Source organism: Balaenoptera borealis (assembly GCF_965194805.1).
Source record: "Balaenoptera borealis genome assembly, chromosome: 5".
NCBI lineage: Eukaryota > Metazoa > Chordata > Mammalia > Artiodactyla > Balaenopteridae > Balaenoptera > Balaenoptera borealis.
The window spans coordinates 104331738-104350672 of NC_138862.1; the positions used below are offsets into that span (position 1 = coordinate 104331738).

General features: G+C 41.5%; 2 protein-coding genes across 2 annotated transcripts in view; one reads left to right on the forward strand and one right to left on the reverse strand.

The window, feature by feature from the left end:
- PPM1L (protein phosphatase, Mg2+/Mn2+ dependent 1L) overlaps nucleotides 1-11904 on the reverse strand; it is a gene marked incomplete at its 5' end in the record, with an annotated part of 311535 nt that extends 299631 nt beyond the window's left edge. The window contains one exon of the mRNA XM_082394196.1: nucleotides 11506-11904. Within this exon, the coding sequence (XP_082250322.1) occupies nucleotides 11506-11904 (399 nt within the window). The remainder of the gene's footprint in view (nucleotides 1-11505) is intronic.
- Nucleotides 1-18935, forward strand: part of B3GALNT1 (beta-1,3-N-acetylgalactosaminyltransferase 1 (Globoside blood group)) — a 646348-nt gene that overhangs the window by 351281 nt on the left and 276132 nt on the right. The gene's annotated exons all lie outside the window — the stretch shown is intronic.

Genomic DNA, 18935 nt, shown 5'->3' on the forward strand with positions numbered 1-18935 from the left:
GGAGGAGATTTTTGATTACCATAATCTTACTGATTTACAAATGGTAACAACTTAATCCTAAATTATCTCTGTTGAGGCCAGACTAAAAGAAATAGGCTTAAACCAAAGGGATGTAGTTCACATATAAAGACGATTTTCCTGAGAGGATTATAGAGAAAAAAATTCTCCAGGACCAATGTGGAATCTCCTTGATGAAAGTCTTTAAAAATAGATTATTCATGTAGCTGTGAAGCCTTAGGCACTATATTTGGATTATATGACAATTGAAGATCCCTGCCAGGCCTATCTAAAGAGAAAATTTATCTTCTTTCTAAACAGAAATTTAGAAAAACATCTAAGTGTTAAAATAAAAGCAAAGTAAAAACTTCTTAATCCCAAATTCTGGGACAGTTATATTTATCACATACCTGTGTAACTCAGTTCTTATAGCAAATTCATCTCATTATACTAAGGATCAAAAAGGTGAACAGTATGATCGAAATCTATGCCTCAATTTCTATAAAATCCTGACAGTGTCAGTTAAGAGGCTTATTGGCCAGAAAATGTCCAGTGACTAATTTAACTAAGAGTTAATTTATTTAATTAAAAAGAGAAATGAAAGCACTTACTAGATTAAAAAGGAAATGGTATATACTTATCAGAATAAAACAGTTTCTGACCTATGGCAATTCTATAACTAAGAGAATAAAAATTTTGTAATGTTTTTAGGTTTAAAACTTTACTGCCCAAGAGTAGTGCTGAATATACACTGTCCTGTTAAAAATACCATTTCAAATATTTAAGATTTATTACTACAGGGCATTAAACCCCCATTCACATTTATAATGACCAACAATGTTGAAAAGCAAATGCAAATAAGTATTCACTTCTCTAGAGAAGCCATAAGGTTTGCTGCATAATGTGCAGTGGATAACTGGTCTTCGGCTTAGCAACTAATACACACACATTATCTGTCAGCTGCTCACACAGGAGCAGAACAAGGAGGGCAACAATGATGGATGGTATAGTAAAGAATGTGAGTCTCAGAAATACAGCCTGGGCTTCCCTGGTGGCGCAGTGGTTAAGAATCCACCTGCCAATGCACGGGACATGGGTTCAAGCCCTGGTCCGGGAAGATCCCACATGCCGCGGAGCGACTAAGCCCATGTGCCACAGCTACTGAGCCTGCGCTCTGGAGACTGCGATCCACAACTACTGAAGCCTGCGCGCCTAGAGCCCTTGCTCTGCAACAAAAGAAGCCACCGCAATGAAAAACCCACGCACCACAATGAAGAGTAGCCCCCGCTCACCACAACTAGAGAAAGCCCGCGCGCAGCAAGGAAGACCCAACGCAGCCAAAAATAAATAAAATTTTTAAAAAAAAAAGAAAAGAAATACAGCCTATTGCTATGGTGACTTACTTACACTTTTGTAGAAATTATAAAAAGGCACCCTTTCCAAGTGATTACAGGCCCAGAGATGCCTAACTTGCAGATTTATATTAAAAACAGATTATAACTAGCCATCACTAAAGACTGGGCTTGACTAAGAGAACAAAGTATTAGGTAGTCTTCTGCAATGGAAACACAAGACGTAGCATCTACTCAAGCTAAACATACCAACTCAGTATTATAAACAAATGAAAAGGGACTTCCCTGGTGGTCCAATGGTAAAGAATCCACCTTCCAGTGTAGGGGACTCGGGTTCGATCCCTGGTCGGGGAATTAAGATCCCACATGCCGCGGGGCAACTAAGCCGTGGACCACAACTACTGAGCCTGCATGCCTCAACTAGAGAGAGAAAACCCACATGCCACAACTAGGGAGAAGCCCACGCACCACAACGAAAGATCCTGTGTGCCACAACTAAGACCCGACACAGCCAAAAATAATAAATAAATAAATAGATAAATAAATAAACAAATGAAACAATAATATTTTGCTCTTTTAAATTTACAGTCATTTATGTATTAGGAAATTATTTTGGCCCTCAAAAAAAAAAAGGGGGAAAAAAAAAAACCAGTGCTTCAGTATAAAGAGAAATTACGCAAATATACACACACCCCTACATACTTATTCTAAAGTCAAGCCCTTGGTACTTTAAAATAAAATATAAATCGTTATTGTTTATTGAGAATGGCTACGTTAATGCCACCATAACGTCTATGCAAGCCTTTCATGAGTCAAGAGGCAAAAACGTCAGGGATTCTCTGTAGTGGGTTAGAGATTCTGCCAGCAAAGAAGGGGAGTGGCTGAGAACGGCTGTTTAAGTGTGAGTCACCACCTGCTCTGACTTCTGACCTCTAATTTTTTTAACTTCAGGACTTTCTCAGGTAATTATAAGATCTACCTACCAAGGTTCCAGTGTAGAGTTTTCAAGAGCAACATGTCACAGGGACACGGGGACACAACTGTCAAAGAAGAAACACCAAGTCTTACTGACTAACACAAGAAGACCAGGCAGGGTCCACCTAACAATGCTATCTGCACTTTATTGCCCAAATTATGAGATTTGTAGAACTCCAACCAGAAACCGATAGCACAGGCTTTGGAGGTAAATAGCTCTAACTTTGAATCCCAGTTTCAAATCCTAGTTTCACTATCTATGAACTGTGGACAGTCCTTGGGCAAATTACTTAACCTCTCAGTGCTTTAATTTCTACATATGTAAAATGTGGATAACACAGTACCTACCTCAAAAATTGTTATGATAATTAAAATTAGATAACATAAGTAAAGTACTTTAAACACTACCTGGCATATTATACATATTCAATAATTGTCAACCATTATTAATATCATTACTACCAATAATAGTGGTTTCTTTACTTCTCTTCTGATCCAGAAATCCCACTTCTGGAAATCCACCCTGGAGAAATAATCCAAACTACAGTAAAAGCACAAAAGCACATATTACAATGTTATTTATAACGGTGAAAAGTTAGAGGAACCTAAGTGTATACCAATAAGGAAGCAATTGAGTAATTTATCAAATATCCATTCAGTAAAATATCACTCCATCACTAAAAAATACATTAGAAATATAATAAAGAATTATGGAGCAAAATAACTAAGGGTTTACAGGATTATACAAAGTGAAAAAAAGCCAAGATTTAAAGCTATATGTATAACAATGTAAAATTATATTTTAAATGCATATAAAAAAAGACGAGCAAGTAATACACCAAAATCGTAATAGTGGATGTGACAGGATAATGAAATTTGGAGTGATTTTTTTTCTTTTCTATATTATCTATCATGTAGTCATATTACTCTTATAATTTTAAAATTAATTTATTTTTAAATATGTTTAATTTGCTGCAGATTTACTTTCATATTTATTAAATAGGATTATTAAAATGGTAATAAAAGTTAAACCACAAAACTATATTACTGAAGTAGTTCAAGATTAAAGTAGAAATTAAGAATAAAACAAATGCTTCAAGTATTAACATTCAAAATTGAAATATCACTTTTTAAAAATCTGAGTCCCTGACGAATTATGTGCTTACATTTAAACTGAACACAGCCCAGGGAACATTTTCATCTGAGACTGAATGATATACATATTTTTTATTTTAAAAGCAGTGTCAAGGAAATGAAATCATTTAAGAGATATGAAGATATAGTGCTGTTTTTTAGTCTTGGGAAAACCATACTTCGTAACAAAGCCTAAATTATTCCTGGTAACAAAGTAAAATAGTAATAAATGCCTTTCCATTTGAATAAATCAGATATTACATACAATGTATATTTTCATTGTTTTAAAATGTATCCATTTAGATAAGGTATGACAGAAATAATGTTTTACAAATTGGGGAGCTAGACAGTCAACAAACATTTTATGAATCCAAAAAAACATCTAAATATACAGGGGAAAAGGGAAACAAGTTTACAGCCAAACTCACACTATTCTCACTACTGCCCAAATTTGCTCTTCTATCAACCGCCCTCTATCATGTTGATGCTGTCACACTGGGGACCCCCACAGCAGTCTTACTACTTCAGAGGGTCTCTAATTCATCCCTTCCCCCTTTTCAGCAATGGCCCACACCCCTGGGTTTCCTCTTCGCTGCTCTGGCCCAGGCTTCCCCAATTGACACCCCCCACACATACACCCTTTCTATCTTGTTCATTCACATCAATCCTCTATATAGATTAGAGGAACAGAATTACTAAAGCATGGATTTAAAAGCCACTCCCTTGCTCAAAAATATCCAGTGGTTCTCCAATATCTACAGCACATGGCCCAGGCTCCTCAGTGTGGCTTTCAGTGTCAGTGCTGACAAACGTTCCAGCAGCATCTCCAACTCCTCACCTGGGTATACCGTAAACTCCAGGCTAAGCCTCCTCAACTGTGGGTCCCAGCACACATGTCACTGTGTATCCTGTCATTGTAAGTAGTCACAGTTTGTAACCAATAATGGCTCAAGTACCAAAACTTATGAATTATTTACTTTTTAAACTAAGCTAGAAAGGATTCAGGTTTATGCCTATAATGTCTTCTCATGTACCTGCGTTAGAAATGGGGGTGGAATTTCTGCTAGAACACTGTGAACTGCCTATCATTCTGGGTTCCCCATGGAGGTGTGTAACACATGAAATCTTATCTGTCATATGAGTCCACACAGTGGAAAGCTGTTCCAAACCAGGGTTCCTCAAAGAGTGGCATCACCAGAGGTACCTTCCACCTGCGAAGGGAACAAGCAACCTGCCTCACTTCAATTTAATTGGTCAACAATTAAATTTTAAAAGCCACCTTTCTGCTCATGAAGAGCCAGGGGAGGGGGACAGAAGGACTCTAGAGGCAACCAGAGACTAGGAGAAGAACTTTTTTAGTATCGCTCTACTCCATCAAGATGGAGATAGATTATTAGCAAGTTGGAGGCCAAGAATTTCATTTTATGGACTTTCTACTCACAGTGCTGATATGAAGTTTCTTTTTTAAACAAATATACTTAACTTTAAAAAAACAGATATCTAAAAAACAATATGGGACTTCCCTGGTGGCACAGTGGTTGATAGTCTGCCTGCCAATGCAGGAGACACAGGTTCGAGCCCTGGTCCAGGAAGATCCCACATGTCACGGAGCAACTAAACCGGTGCGCCACAACTGCTGAGCCTGCGCTCTAGAGCCCGCAAGCCACAGCTGCTGAGCCCATGTGCCACAACTACTGAAGCCCACGCACCTTGAGTCCGTGCTCCGCAACGAGAAGCCACCACAATGAGAAGCCCGCGCACCGCAACGAAGAGTAGCCCCCGCTCGCCGCAACTAGAGAAAGCCTGCATGCAGCAACGAAGACCCAATGCAGCCAAAAGTGAATAAATAAATAAATTTATAAAAATAAATCAATAAAAAACAATATGAAGTATATCATAAAACAGAAGGTACTTAAATATGGAAGAAAAATGAGTGGGCTTCTAGATTACAGCATATGGAGAAAGCCTGCTCTAAACAAATAGAGCTACCTGCCTTTCTTCCAGCTGTGACTGCATTTTACTTCCTCTGATCCATTTTCACACTTTTTCTTCCACCTGTGATGTCATCTTTTCATCCTCCCTCCACCCAATCTCTGTCTACTGAAATGCTAGGATATAGTCAAATGTCAGTTCCTCTTCAAAATTATCCAAGACTCCCCAAGCTCCCTCAGTCAGGCCACCACTCACTCTCTTGTAGGTGGTCCAACTGCATCTTGTAGTTCTGCTATTTTTTAAAAACTCATCTCTTCAAGTAGATGGAATGCTCCCTGAGGACAGAGAATATACTGATTCATCTTTGGGCATCACAGAGAGCATAACTCTGTTACACCACAGACTATACAGAAAATGTTGGTTTAATTAAACTGAATTTCTAAACAATCTGTTCAGAAGATGCACCATGGTCAGCAGTCAGGTTCCTACATTCACCTACAAACAGCTGCTAAGCACAGGACAGGGATGGGTTATTAAAGGGAAAGTGCCAGGCTTCCCTGGTGGCACAGTGGTTAAGAATCCATCTGCCACTGCTGGGGACACGAGTTCGACCCCTGGTCCGGGAAGATCCCACATGCCGCGGAGCAACTAAGCCTGTGCACCACAACTACTGAAGCCCGCGCCTAGAGCCCGTACTCCGAAACAAGAGAAGCCGCCGCAATGAGAAGCCCGCGCACTGCAGTGAAGAGTAGCCCCCGCTCATCTCAACTAGAGAAAGCCCGCTCACAGCAACAAAGACCCAACGCAGCCAAAAATAAATAAAAATAAAATAAATATATTTATTTTTTTAAAAAAGGGAAAGTGCCTCCCCCTTTTGGGGCAGAAATGTTAATGTGCCATTTTAAACCAAAATAACCTGAATTTTCTCTTAAACCATAAGGCATTTGTCCACACTAAATCTACAGGCTTCTTGTACATCAGTAATGTGGGAGCCCAACATTTACTAACGTCAGTTGTAACGTCTGGAAGGCAGATCATTCATTATGCCACTCATAATTTATTTATTTGGAACTAACATATCTTATTTCAGAGAGGAGCCAATGAAACTTACATAAATACATATACCACAAGATAAAATGACATATCTAAGAGGAGAAAGAGAAAAAATGGGACAAAGGAAAACTAAATGTAGGAAATATAAGCTGTCCTGGGAGTGAGGTTCATGTACCAAATTAATAAAATTCTGCACACTTGCTAGAGGTAGGTCAGAGGTTTGGCTCTAACACTTCTGGCAGCCAACAAACACAGGATGATCCAATCAGTTACATGATTCAGCATCCTTAAGATAAAAACAAAAAGCTCTTAGAGAACTCTCTCTCCCTTGGTCCTCATAAAGAGGATATTATATACTGTAACAAATAAAGTCCTCAGGGACATCCCTAAAGTTGATGTGTCAGAGAGCTTTGGGAGACTGTCCCTCATAACAATCCTCACAAACAAATGCCAGCACACAAGTCAATAAATGCAAAATGACAGAGAGGAAGGAAGAAGAAGGCAATCAGGGCAAGGTGGGGTCCGGGTACACAGCTCCCTGCAGGTCTAGATTTATCAGAGACAGATTTTATTCTATCTAGACTAACCTAAAATCCAGAGGCTTCAGGCATCTAATTCTCTTTGAAATTATAAACAAAACTTGATGCTAATGTCCATTTCTCTGGGGGATATGTTGGTAGTTTCATAACATCCTCAAAGAGAAGCATGACTCAAGAAAAGTTAAGAACCACTCATCTAAAGAACTAGACTGTATATATCCTTCAGGCAACCCTCCATAAGCAGTTTTTCTTCTGAGCTTCTGAGAAGTGCTAAGCCTCAAGACTATAGCCCCTGACAAGCACCGGAAGTATAGCTTCTCTCTGATGTGAAGTGTGGAACTCTAAGCTTAAACCGTTGGCCAAGTTGTGTGTCAATTTTATGATACAATGATATATGACCTTTAATACAGTAATGTCCATAAGCATATGGAACACATAACAATCATTCTTCTATATAAGTTTCAGCCATGAACATTGACAAAGGTGCCTCAAACGGTCAGTGATATTTCTTCTAGCTAATATAAAAAGTTTAAAACAAAAAACACATTTTGCTTATCTATAAAATATATCTATATCTATAAAAATTATAGATAAGCACCAAAAACAATTTTCTTAGATAAACAGTATTTTGTAATTTTAAAAATAACCTTTCCACATTAGTTGATACAATCTAAGCTATTTTTTTCCTTTTTGTTATTTTAATTTTCATTATACAGCAAAAGAGTCACTGTCATAGCTTTAGACACACACACACATACACACACACACACACACACACACTTTCAACCAACCACCCATAGTATGGTGGTTAGAATGTTACCAAGGGCCCAAGGGAATCAAGTAAGGAAGCTAGCCCATAGCACCTCTAAAAAAAAACATGGCTCATTAAGATATCATCCATCTGGAAGTCACAGCCATCCAGAGTCTGGTCCTCAGCATAACAAGTCTGGAGACATAGCTTTGTTAAAAATACACAGTTGAACAGACTCAAGAGAACTAACTCAGGTTAACAACTCAGAAGAGGCTGAAGTACAAGTCAGAATACCAATTCATTAATTAATCATAAAGAATATTCCTTTTCACTAATCAGAAAATTTGCACCTGAAGCCAGGATGCTACTTCCCCAATGCTAGGATACCTGGAATCCTAAATTAATAATCAGTTCACCGGAAGTTAGAACAAACAGTGATAGAGAATTCGGTGGATACCTAATGAATTATATGTATCCAACATACACCTTTCTAGTGATCAAAGTTGTGGCTTTCATGCGTAGAGTCTCTTCCCTTCCCTTGGATACTGCTGCCCCAACACTGCAGACTTCTTGGTGTCTAAGCTTTCTTCTTCCACATCTTTCTCTCCATCAAATATTTTTCTAGATAGGGTATTAACACAACTGATGACGGTGAACCTCACATGCATTATTATGCATATTTTTCAGATTAAAAACTCCCAGATAAAGCTGCTTAAGCAACTTGCCCAAGGTCACAGCTAGTTTAAGGCAGAGCACAGATTCAAAGCCTACACTTTTAACCTTGCAGTAAATGATGCCTTCAAGGTGTCTTTCCCAGGGCCTCGCACCTTCCAATTTGATTTAAATGACCCTCTTCAGTATTCCAATAACACCCTAAACACACAATGACTATAATTTCTGGTATACAGGTCTATCTCTCTCACCACACTGAAACTTTCTGAGAATGGGAATCATGTCTCATTCACCTCTGTATCCCTAGTGTGCTATCTATTTACCTAGGTAAATATGCAAACTAATTTGTCCACTGGTTTAATATAAAGCTTATCAAACTGAAGGCCTTGAATAAGCCATGCAGTCTAAGGAAGGTCACAACTTCTCCTGCCATCAATAAACATCTCATCTAAAAAACAGAATGAAATAGATATAAAAGGTGGCTTAGGTTCCTTCTGTATCTAAAAGCACTACCATTGTACATGGGTCCTGATTTTTAATAGCCTATCTTATTAGTTTGAATTATTAGAAATAAAATTAAATTCCTCATCATCTTCCATACCACACTACGGACAACATATATGTGTATGTAGAGAGTTCAGAAAAAGCTTCCTCTTTTCTGAAAGGTGATAACTATCATCTACACCAAAATCAAACAGTGGCACCCTCCTCTGGTGAATATTAAAGAAGCTACACAACACAGAAGACAAGAATTAGATGGTTGGATTTTCTTTGAATGAAAGAAAAAGGAAGAGAGAAATACCTAAGATTATTTATCATCACATTCGCAATAGCAATTAAATAGCTCTTTTTTATAACTCTTTATTTTGCCCTAAAACAAAGCTAAAATTAATGAACTGGCTATGCACTGTAGGATGTTATAGACAGAACAATTGTTCTGTTTTTCAGGGTACTGATAATATTAATTATTTTGCAAACAGCAAGCTTTTTAATATAAGGCACAATGAAACTCATTTCATAGTTTAGCTAACAATGATGATCTCCTTTATTATTTAAAACTTTAATGAAAAGCCCTATACATGTAAAATGTTTCTAGTTAAATAAAAGCATTTTGCATGTCCCTTTTCTGAATGGTACATTTGCCAGAAGATAATACTGGAAATTTTTCAACCTGAAATCTGTTGGAGTCTTTAATATTCACTTTTTAGAATATCAACTTAGAAGAAAATTTAAAAATACCCATTCACTTACATGTGCAGGCTCAAAACAGCCCAATACAGCACACCCAGACGAGCACAACCCAGAGTTTCACAACATTAATAGTACATCCAGACATTTAAGTTATGAATAAAACTGTACTTTCTAACACAAGAATCAGATCATCATCTGCCAACAATTTTAATAATGTTAAGTATATAATAAATATAAGCTTTATTAAATGGTTTACAACTGTCGAGGCACATAAAATGAAAATATAGACATTCTCAGACCAGGAAACAAATCAGCCATTATATTGGCAACCTTATCTTTCAGATATGTTTTTTACCCAAATACACAGTGTCCCTTCCCTCAATTAACCTCACATCTTTCACCTACCCAAGGGGAAAGGAAAGAACCCCATACTACACAAGAGGCTACAAATTTACAATCAGTGAGAAACCTTCCTTTTGAAACACAGAATATAGAAAGGGCTAGGGTGGATGGAAGATAGCAAAAACTGATTTCAGCTCTACCAAATAAATTTTCCAATCAAGTTTGTCATTCCTGGCAAAGTTGGTTCTACCAGGTAGGTACATACAGTATGTGGGAAAGATTAGCAGAGTGGTGGGTGAAGTGACCTTGTATCAAAGAGAGAATGCAGTTAAGATACCCAGTTCAGAGCGTTCTCAATGGTCACCCAAAACAAAGGCCAAAGAACAAGCTTGAAAGAGAATGATATCCCCTACAGCCCACCCAGAGATCAGAAGCGCCAAGAGAATTTAGGGGGGAAAGTTGGATGGGAGGAGGGAGCGGGGGAAGGAGGAAATGATGAAGAAGGGGTGGTGAAGAGGGGGTGTGGGGAGTAAGAAAGTATGCTTTAAAAAAAAAAAAAAGTATGCAGCAATGAAACTCTTTTCCAAACTGCCAAGTTTAGAGAGATGGGGTGGCTGGCCTGCTACTCTTTGGAGCACCGCTCTGGAGCCACATTTGCCACTCACTTCGCCTGGGCCGATGCCCAAGGACCAAAGCCAACTCTCGCCCCGACCTCCAGGAAATCTGAGCCCCGACAAGCAATCAGGGTGCCGCAGAAATGAGGGAGAGGGACTTGAACCGGCCTCTAACCTTATCTCTTGCTCCCACATGAACCCCAAATAAAGGAATTTAGAAGCAGGGAGACGTCTGTGTCCCACGCCGGCCAGGGCGCAGGGGCGAGATCTGGGCACCGCTACCTCTGCGGGGATTGCCACCTCTGCAAAGGCCAGAGGCATCTCGGTCCCGCGCCTCGATCCAGCTAAAAGCAGGCGGCCAGCGAAGCGCTGCTGTCAAGTGGCCGGATTGCACTTGCAAAGTTAATGGAATTGGGAAGAAGCGCAGCGCTGCCCCTCGGGTTCCTCCTCAGGGTGAAAGAGCTGGAAAGGAGTCAGAGCTTCCTTCATCCTCACTAAGTCCTCACTGATTTGGCTCTGCAGATTTTATCTTTTTCCTAACGAGAATCAAAGATTTCTTCCTTCTTTGCGCCTAGCTCGGCCTCAAACCCCAGAACAGGGGCGCTGAGGCCCTGGGCCAAAGTTCACTGTAGAAACCATTAACTCTCCCAGCAAAACTAACACAGTCATTTGCTGGGCTCTGGCCTTGGGAAACTTCATAAATTATGAGGCACGAAATAGGTTATGGATGACCCTTCCTCCCCCACACTGCACCCTCAGTACAAGAGGTCTGGATCCCGCGGTGTTTCTGGCAACTTGGCCACGTTTGGAACTAGTGGCTTTGTCCAGTCCGACACCAGGTCATCACCACGCCCCTCGCGCTCAGGTGCTACCCGACACGCACACCACGTCCTGTTGTTTACACATACACAAACACACACACACACTCAAACAAAGCCCCAGAGAACTCCTACCTCGCCCCCGTGCCCGTCGAAGATCCCGAAGATGGACGGATGCGTCTTATTGGCTAGGTCCGTAAGAACTTCAAAGCGGTCCTCCATGTGGTCTCTCCGGCCCTGGATGGAATACACGGCAACATTGTGGCTCTTGAACTCCCAGGTCTTGGAAAACTCGGCCTCCAGCACGTCGAGTCCTCCCAGTCGGTCGTTCTGCATGATCTCGGCCACCTTGCCCTTCACCATCTTGACGGCGTCCCGGCTGGACTTGACGATGGTCTTCACCTCGTCCGTGTGGAAGAAGTAACTCCACAGCGCCAAGCTGATGCACAGCAGGAAGAGCGTCTCAGGTCTCAGCAAGAAGTAGCGCATGATGCGACCCAGTAGAGACAGCAAAGTCATTGTATCCTCTATCATTTATTATCGCTAGAGCCCCAACCGCCAGCAGCGACGCGCGCCCCGAAAGCTCGCCGGGTCCCGGAGCACTGCGGGGACAGCCCGCGGGGAGGGAGGCGGAGCAGCAGCCGAGGGTTAGGGGGAGGAGGCTCACAGAGCCGGGCGGGAGACGGACGAGCAGGCAGCTCCGAGCCCGCACGGTGAACAGAGGCAGTTTCCCTTTTGTCTCCCGGCCTCGGCGGCCCGGAGGCCCGCGCCCAGCACACCGACGTCTGAGCCCGCCGCCCGCGCCGCCTCCCCTCCCTACGCCCCTTTGTGAGGCGGTGGCTGCCAAGACGCCGGTGGTGGCAGCAGCAGTCGCGGGTGCCGGGGCTGGACGAGAGAAATCAAGTTAAAGTTGCGCCGGGCGGGTCTGCCGCGGTGGGCGGGAGAGTTCCGGGGCGCTGGCGCCCGCGCGGCTGCTCCGCGGGTGCCCCCTCGCTGCTCCGGGGAGCGATCGGCAGGTGAAGAGGCACGAGGCGCTAGAGCCCCGCGCGTGAGGGATGCACGTCCCCTTGGTCGCCGCCGCAGGGGAGCGCAGAGCGGGCCGAGCCCTCCGAGTCCTTCAGACACCCAGAGGGCCCCAGAGAATAAAAGTTTTGCGGGAGCCTGGGCAGAGGCGGGGGTACGCGGAGCCCGGGGACGCAGCACGATCGGCGCGGAGCCGCAGGCGGCCGGCCGGGCTCTGCCTGCCTGTCCACACCACCTCCCTGCTCCGCTCCGCTCGGCTCTGCTGGGCTCGGGCGCTCCCTCCTCGCGCCGCCGCTCGCGCTCGCCCCGCCCAGCGCTCGCTCGCCCCGCCTCGCCCCGCCCCTTGAGCCGGGACTCGAGGCCTGGAGGTGCTCGGGCCGAGCTGTCAAAGGCCGAGGCAAATCGGCGGCGGCTGGCGCGCTTGCAACTGCGGGCGGTCTGGACGAACCGAGGGGGGAGGGAAGGGGCGCGTCTGCAGCCGAGCTCGAGTGGATGGTCTTGTCTGCCGCTTGTGCGAACTCTCAGGACAATATAATACTGACCCTGGTAGGCTGAACGGTGGTTTCGCGGGATCCACTGCTACCGGCTGGAAAACAGAGGGCCGCACGTGAGCGTCCCCCCCTCCGGCTGGCGGCACGGTAGTGCGGTCCCCGCCTCGCCCGGCATAAGGCAAGCGAGAAGGGACGCACTTCTCCTGGCTCGCAAAGCGAGGCAGAGAGCTCGGACCCTTGGTTTTCTGGGACAGAGGCCTGCCGGAATCTCCCGAGAGGATGAGAGCGAGCGTCGGGCCTAAAAACCTCGCGACGCGAAAAGACCTCCCGAGAGCAGTGGGATGTGAGGACTCAGAGCCACGTGGAAGTGCGCTCTGATGATAACCTCGGGAGCGATGAGGCTGGGCTGGCCTCTCTGCGAGCTACACGCCCCTGGAGCGGGGACATAGCCACGAAGTCTTTCCCGGGTCGCATCCCTTCCATAGAGAGACACGGAGCCTCCTAGTGGAGCCCCCGGGCGCTCCTGACCCTGCGGCGGGGCGAGGGCTCCGACTCCGCTGTTCAGGTTTGCAGGTCCCTTTGAAGCTCCGAACTAACGGCCTCCTACCACCTCCTCAGTCACCGCAGGAGAAGGTGAAATGGGGGCAGGAGTCTTTCGTTAAGCAGAAGTGAATGGGCTTCCAGAAGCCATCAAGGATAACTTGTTGAAGCATGGGGCAGGTGCCGGTGGCCCTGAAGATGCTGGGGGGGAAAGAGAAGAATGTAAAAATCAGCTTAGAATACGGAAACAAGTGAACTTTAAAGGAAAATATTCACTCTCGCTACCCCTGTCCAGGAAGAAGAGTGCTGATCTGCAGCTTCCAATTAGCTAGACTCGAGAATAGAGGCTGCCTGATTCCCAGCCCAGCCAGAGGCTGTCTCCCCAAACATTGTGCTTTGAAGTGATCCCGACTAAGTTTAAAAAAAAAAAAAAAATTAAATTAAAAGGAGTAGAACACTGGAAGGAAATACACCAAGATGTTAACGATGGTTAACTACAGTAATAAACTGTATGTGATTTTCATTTTCTGATTTGAGCTTTTATCTGTTTTCTACAACTTTTCCAAAGTTTTTACAAGTCATAGATTGCCATCTTAACCAGAAAAAAAAGGAAACTTTGACATTTAAATGGCATGTACAATATGATCTCAATTATATACATAAGCATAGAAAAGGAAGGAAATGTGAAGAATTGTTAACAGCGTGTTATTTTTGACAACTAAGATATGGTCTCCTGTTCTACTTTGCACTTTTTGGTATTTTCCACCTGATAAATAGAGAAAATAAGCAGCTTAGAAATAAATGAGATCGGGACTTTCCAGGTGGTGCAGTGGTTAAGAATCCGCCTGCCAATGCAGGGAACACGGGTTCGAGCCCCTGGTCCGGGAAGATCCCAATGCCGCGGAACAGCTAAGCCACAACTAAGCTAACTAAGCCACAACTACTGAGCCTGCACTCTAGAGCCAGTGAGCCACAACTACTGAGCCCGCAAGCCGCAACTACTGAAGCCCGCGCGCCTAGAGCCCTTGCTCTGCAACAAGAGAAGCCACTGCAATGAGAAGCCCGCTCACCGCAACTAGAGAAAGCCAGCTCGCAGCAGCGAAGACCCAATGCAGCCAAAAATTAATTAATGAATTTAAAAAAAAAGATTGCCCCTTCGTTTAAAAACAAAAAACAAAACAAAAACATAAATGAGATCATTCTGTTCAAAAGTCGTTAAGTGATGAGGTTCCAAAATGAGCTAATGAATTCAAAGGTTAGGAACTATAAAGCAAAGTGATGCATTAGTGTTATTATGAAGATAAGTTTATGATATTTCTTACTGTAAATTAGCAAATGGATTTAGGGTGCATTATCAGTCTCTCTGTACATGAATCTGTTTCTCTGTGGCAAAGGCAACTTGCAGATAAACTGATCAAGACCTCAAAACTACAAGTGAAACCAGGCCCTGGGGTAGAAAAATTCCAAACCTAGGGGTCAATCCAGCCTGTCCACAACATTACTGCATTGACAATAGCAGCGAATATTCATGAGACGCATGACTTCTGTTTCTTCCATACCTAAATAAAGAAGAGAAAGGACCGTACTGGTCTCTGGAGGTTAAATAAGAAAAGGAGGGCTTGACTTGATTAATAAATCTAGATATCCTGCAGATTCTGTGGAGATTTGCTTTGACATTTACATCTAAATAGTTCATTTGTGTGAAAATCAATAAAATGATTTTTCAAGCAGACCCTACAGGCATTTTCTTATTTCTATTAAGAAATTAATCTAGTTTCATAGTGATTTCTTAAACACCCTAAATGAGCTTTTTGTTATAGTTTACTGTGAATTTTTTTAATCTTTATAAATCCATTGTTTACTGTATGACAGAACTGAGACCCTTTATGAAATAATTATTATTTTAACCTTATGTCTTTTTTTTTCATTTTTATTGGAGTATAGTTGATTTACAATGTTGTATTAGTTTCAGGTGTACAGCAAAGTGAATCAGTTATACATATACATATATCCACTCTTTTTTAGATTCTTTTCCCATATAGGTCATTACAGAGTATTGAGTAGTGTTCCCTGTGCTATACAGTAGGTCCTTATTGGTTACTTATTTTACATATAGTACTGTGTATATGTCAATCCCAATCTCCCAATTTATTCCTCCCCCTGTGAATTTTAATATGTATGAGAAATAAAAAAGACCTTCCTCTAGTGACAAACATTTGCATATTCCTTGGGAGGGATTGTAAAGGTTTTTCATGTATATCAACTTATTTCCATTCTAATAACAATTCTATGAAGAAGACAGAGGAGCTACTATCTCTGTTTATAAATTCAAGGAAAGTGAGGCACAAAGATGTTAAATGATTATCATAATTCAGCAAATATAAAGTTGGAATCTCAAACTCAGTTCTTCTGACCACCAATTCAGTACCCTAACATCCATTGATTGCTCAATGACACCGAGATGATTAGTCTAATTTTTATATACTTCTCTAGTAACATTTCAGTAGATGTCTGTTATAGAAATCTCAAAAAGAATACACAGGTTCCTTTTCCACAATTCTGACTTAAACCTTTGGGATAAGCACTGCACTATGAGTATTTACCTCACCCATCAAGGATATTTGTGGGACAAAAGACAAGTGCAAGTAAACTGTCCTTCATCTTGACGTAGAAGTCTAAAAGATTTGTTGCTAAAGTAAAATGCTATCTGAATTTCAGAGGGAAGAAAAGAGTACCATAGAATATACATTATGCAAATACTTTACCGTTACAAGTGACATGGTAATGAACGGAGAGCTAATTGCAATCCTAGGCTTTCATGAGATACAATAATAGTGATAAATGGTTACCAGGTAATTACCATTTTCAACTATGCAATTAACTCATGTCAACCTTGCGAGTATATAAAGAACATAAAATATGGTGTATTTTCAGAAAAAATTTCAGAGTTGTAGCTCTTAGGTTTAAGAAATCTTTATAACACAGTTTGATAACAAATCTATGTTCTAGTGTGATGTTGATCCATGATGTCCTCATTTCTTTTTGTTTTTGCCACCTGTTGCAAAGTTATAAAAATCAAATATGTCAGCTGAGCCTCTGAGTGATGAATGTAATAAAAATTCCCTGAAATAAATTTTAAATGAATCTTTTATATAGAGAGAAATTCTCTGCACATCTTAAAATTTCCCAATTACCAGTTTGATTTGTATTCTTAAATTGTTCCTGCCATCTGTATATAAATATGTACTGAGTATTAAGTAGGACTCTTACTATTATTCTATCAATATACATCCATATATGTATAACCTTTTAAACTAGACATACAAAAGAGTGCATGAAAGTATTGTTATGAAGCACAACAACCATGAGTACTACACCCATAAAACTGACCTAAAACTGGGCTGTGACCAACCTTTGTACTAACCTAGGAGTTCTTTCCCTATCCCGCCTCCCTACCTGTCCTCCACAGGTAGCTACTAGCCTGAGTTTTGCATTTTATCATCCCTTTGTCTTTTTAAAAATAATATCATCACATATGTCTGCATCCATAATTAATATATTTTTTAGTTTTGCTTGGTTTTGAGCTTTATAAAAGGGTATCCTACTGTATATGGTCCTCTGGTACTTGTTTTTTCACTCAATGTTATATTTCTAGATCCTTCCATATAGTTCAAACATTTCACTGCTATATAATACTCCACCTTGTGACTGATCTATAATTTATGTATTCATCTTCTCTGGTCATTTGAGTTTCCAGGTTTTTGCTATTATGATCAATGATTTCATGAATTATTTTTATACTATCTCTTGGTGCATATATGCAAAAGTTTCTCTAGGGTATATAGCCAAGAATTAAATTAATGGATAGTTGGGAATGAAAGTGTTCAACTTTACAATTTAGGGCCAAACTGTATTTGAAAATACATTGTTCCTGGGCTTCCCTGGTGGCACAGTGGTTAAGAATCCGCCTGCCAATGCAGGGGACATGGGTTTGAGCCCTGGTCTGGGAAGATCCCACATGCCGCGGAGCAACTAAGCCCATGCACCACAACTACTGAGCCTACACTCTAGAGCCCGCGCACCTAGAGACCGTGCTCTGCAACAAGAGAAGCCACCACAGTGAGAAGCCCATGCACCGCAACAAAGAGTAGCCCCCGCTCGCCACAACTAGAGAAACCCCGCGTGCAGCAACAAAGACCCAACACAGCCAAAAATAAAATAAATAAATTTTTTTAAAAAAAGAAAGAAAGAAAATACATTGTTCCCATTCACATTCCCACCAACAGTGTGATCAAATCTCCTTAATATAATATAAGGGACCATTACTATAAATTCTGTCTTAAAAGTGATTTTCAAGATTGGTCCCTTTGGAAAATGGTTAACGATGATCATGACTATTAACCATTTTAAATATTCAACGCTTCTCAAACAACCTTTCTAGATGCAAAATTTAAATGCTCTTTACAAAATGAATCTGTTTTAGAAGTACAACAAAGAAAATAAATCCATCATTTAAATAAGTATAATAATATGTCAATCTGGACTTATAATTTTAACCTTAAGTGTTCTGTCAAATGGAGCTAATGTGACAGACACCAGTCATGTGTAATATCGTTTTATTTCACTGTTCTCCAAAAGCACAACATCCTTTTCTACAACCCAATTTTTTGTATTAATTACGGAGATATATTAAGGATACTTGTTTCCTGAATACTTGTTTTGTACCACTGCACCAAGTCTGTTTACAAAAACCACATTTATCCTAAGAATCCTTCATCTAATTGCCCTAGACTTCTCTATGATAATTTTCAAAGAAGCTTCCTAAATTATAATGTTAATCTAAAGCATTACCTAAATTTTTTATTCTAATTAGCGCACATCAACACTCTAGCTAATTCAAATGCGAGATATTTGAATAGTTGAATAATCCTGCTTAAAACCCTTAAATGACTTCTCACTGCTCTTAGAATAAAGACAAAAAAGTCTTAACTATCTCCTTCTCAGCCTTATGCCACCTGCTGCCTCAGCCCATCCACTTCAGCCACATTTGCCTTCTTACAATTCCTATAAAGCACGGAGCTCCCTCTTGACTGGGGTCCTTTATTCATGCAGTTTCATTTAGCTGGAATGCTGGCTTTTCCCAAGCCCACTCTCCCACCCACACTCCTCCTAGTTAACTATTATCCCTCAGATCTCAGCTCATATATCACTCTCTCAAGAGCCCTTCCCGACTCTGTGGTCTAGGTGAGGTCCCTCTTCCCCACTCTCATGGCACCTTCAGAGTGTTCATCAAAGTTGTAAATATATTTTTTGTGTGTGATTTTTAAAAATTAACGTCTGTTTTATCATAAAGAACAGATTTGTGGTTGCCAAGGTGGGAGGGGTAGGGGAGGGATACACTGGGAATTTGGGATTAGCAGATGCAAACTACAGGATGGATAAACAACAAGGTCCTACTGTATAGCACAGGAGACTATATTCAATATCCTGTGATAAACCATAATGGAAAAG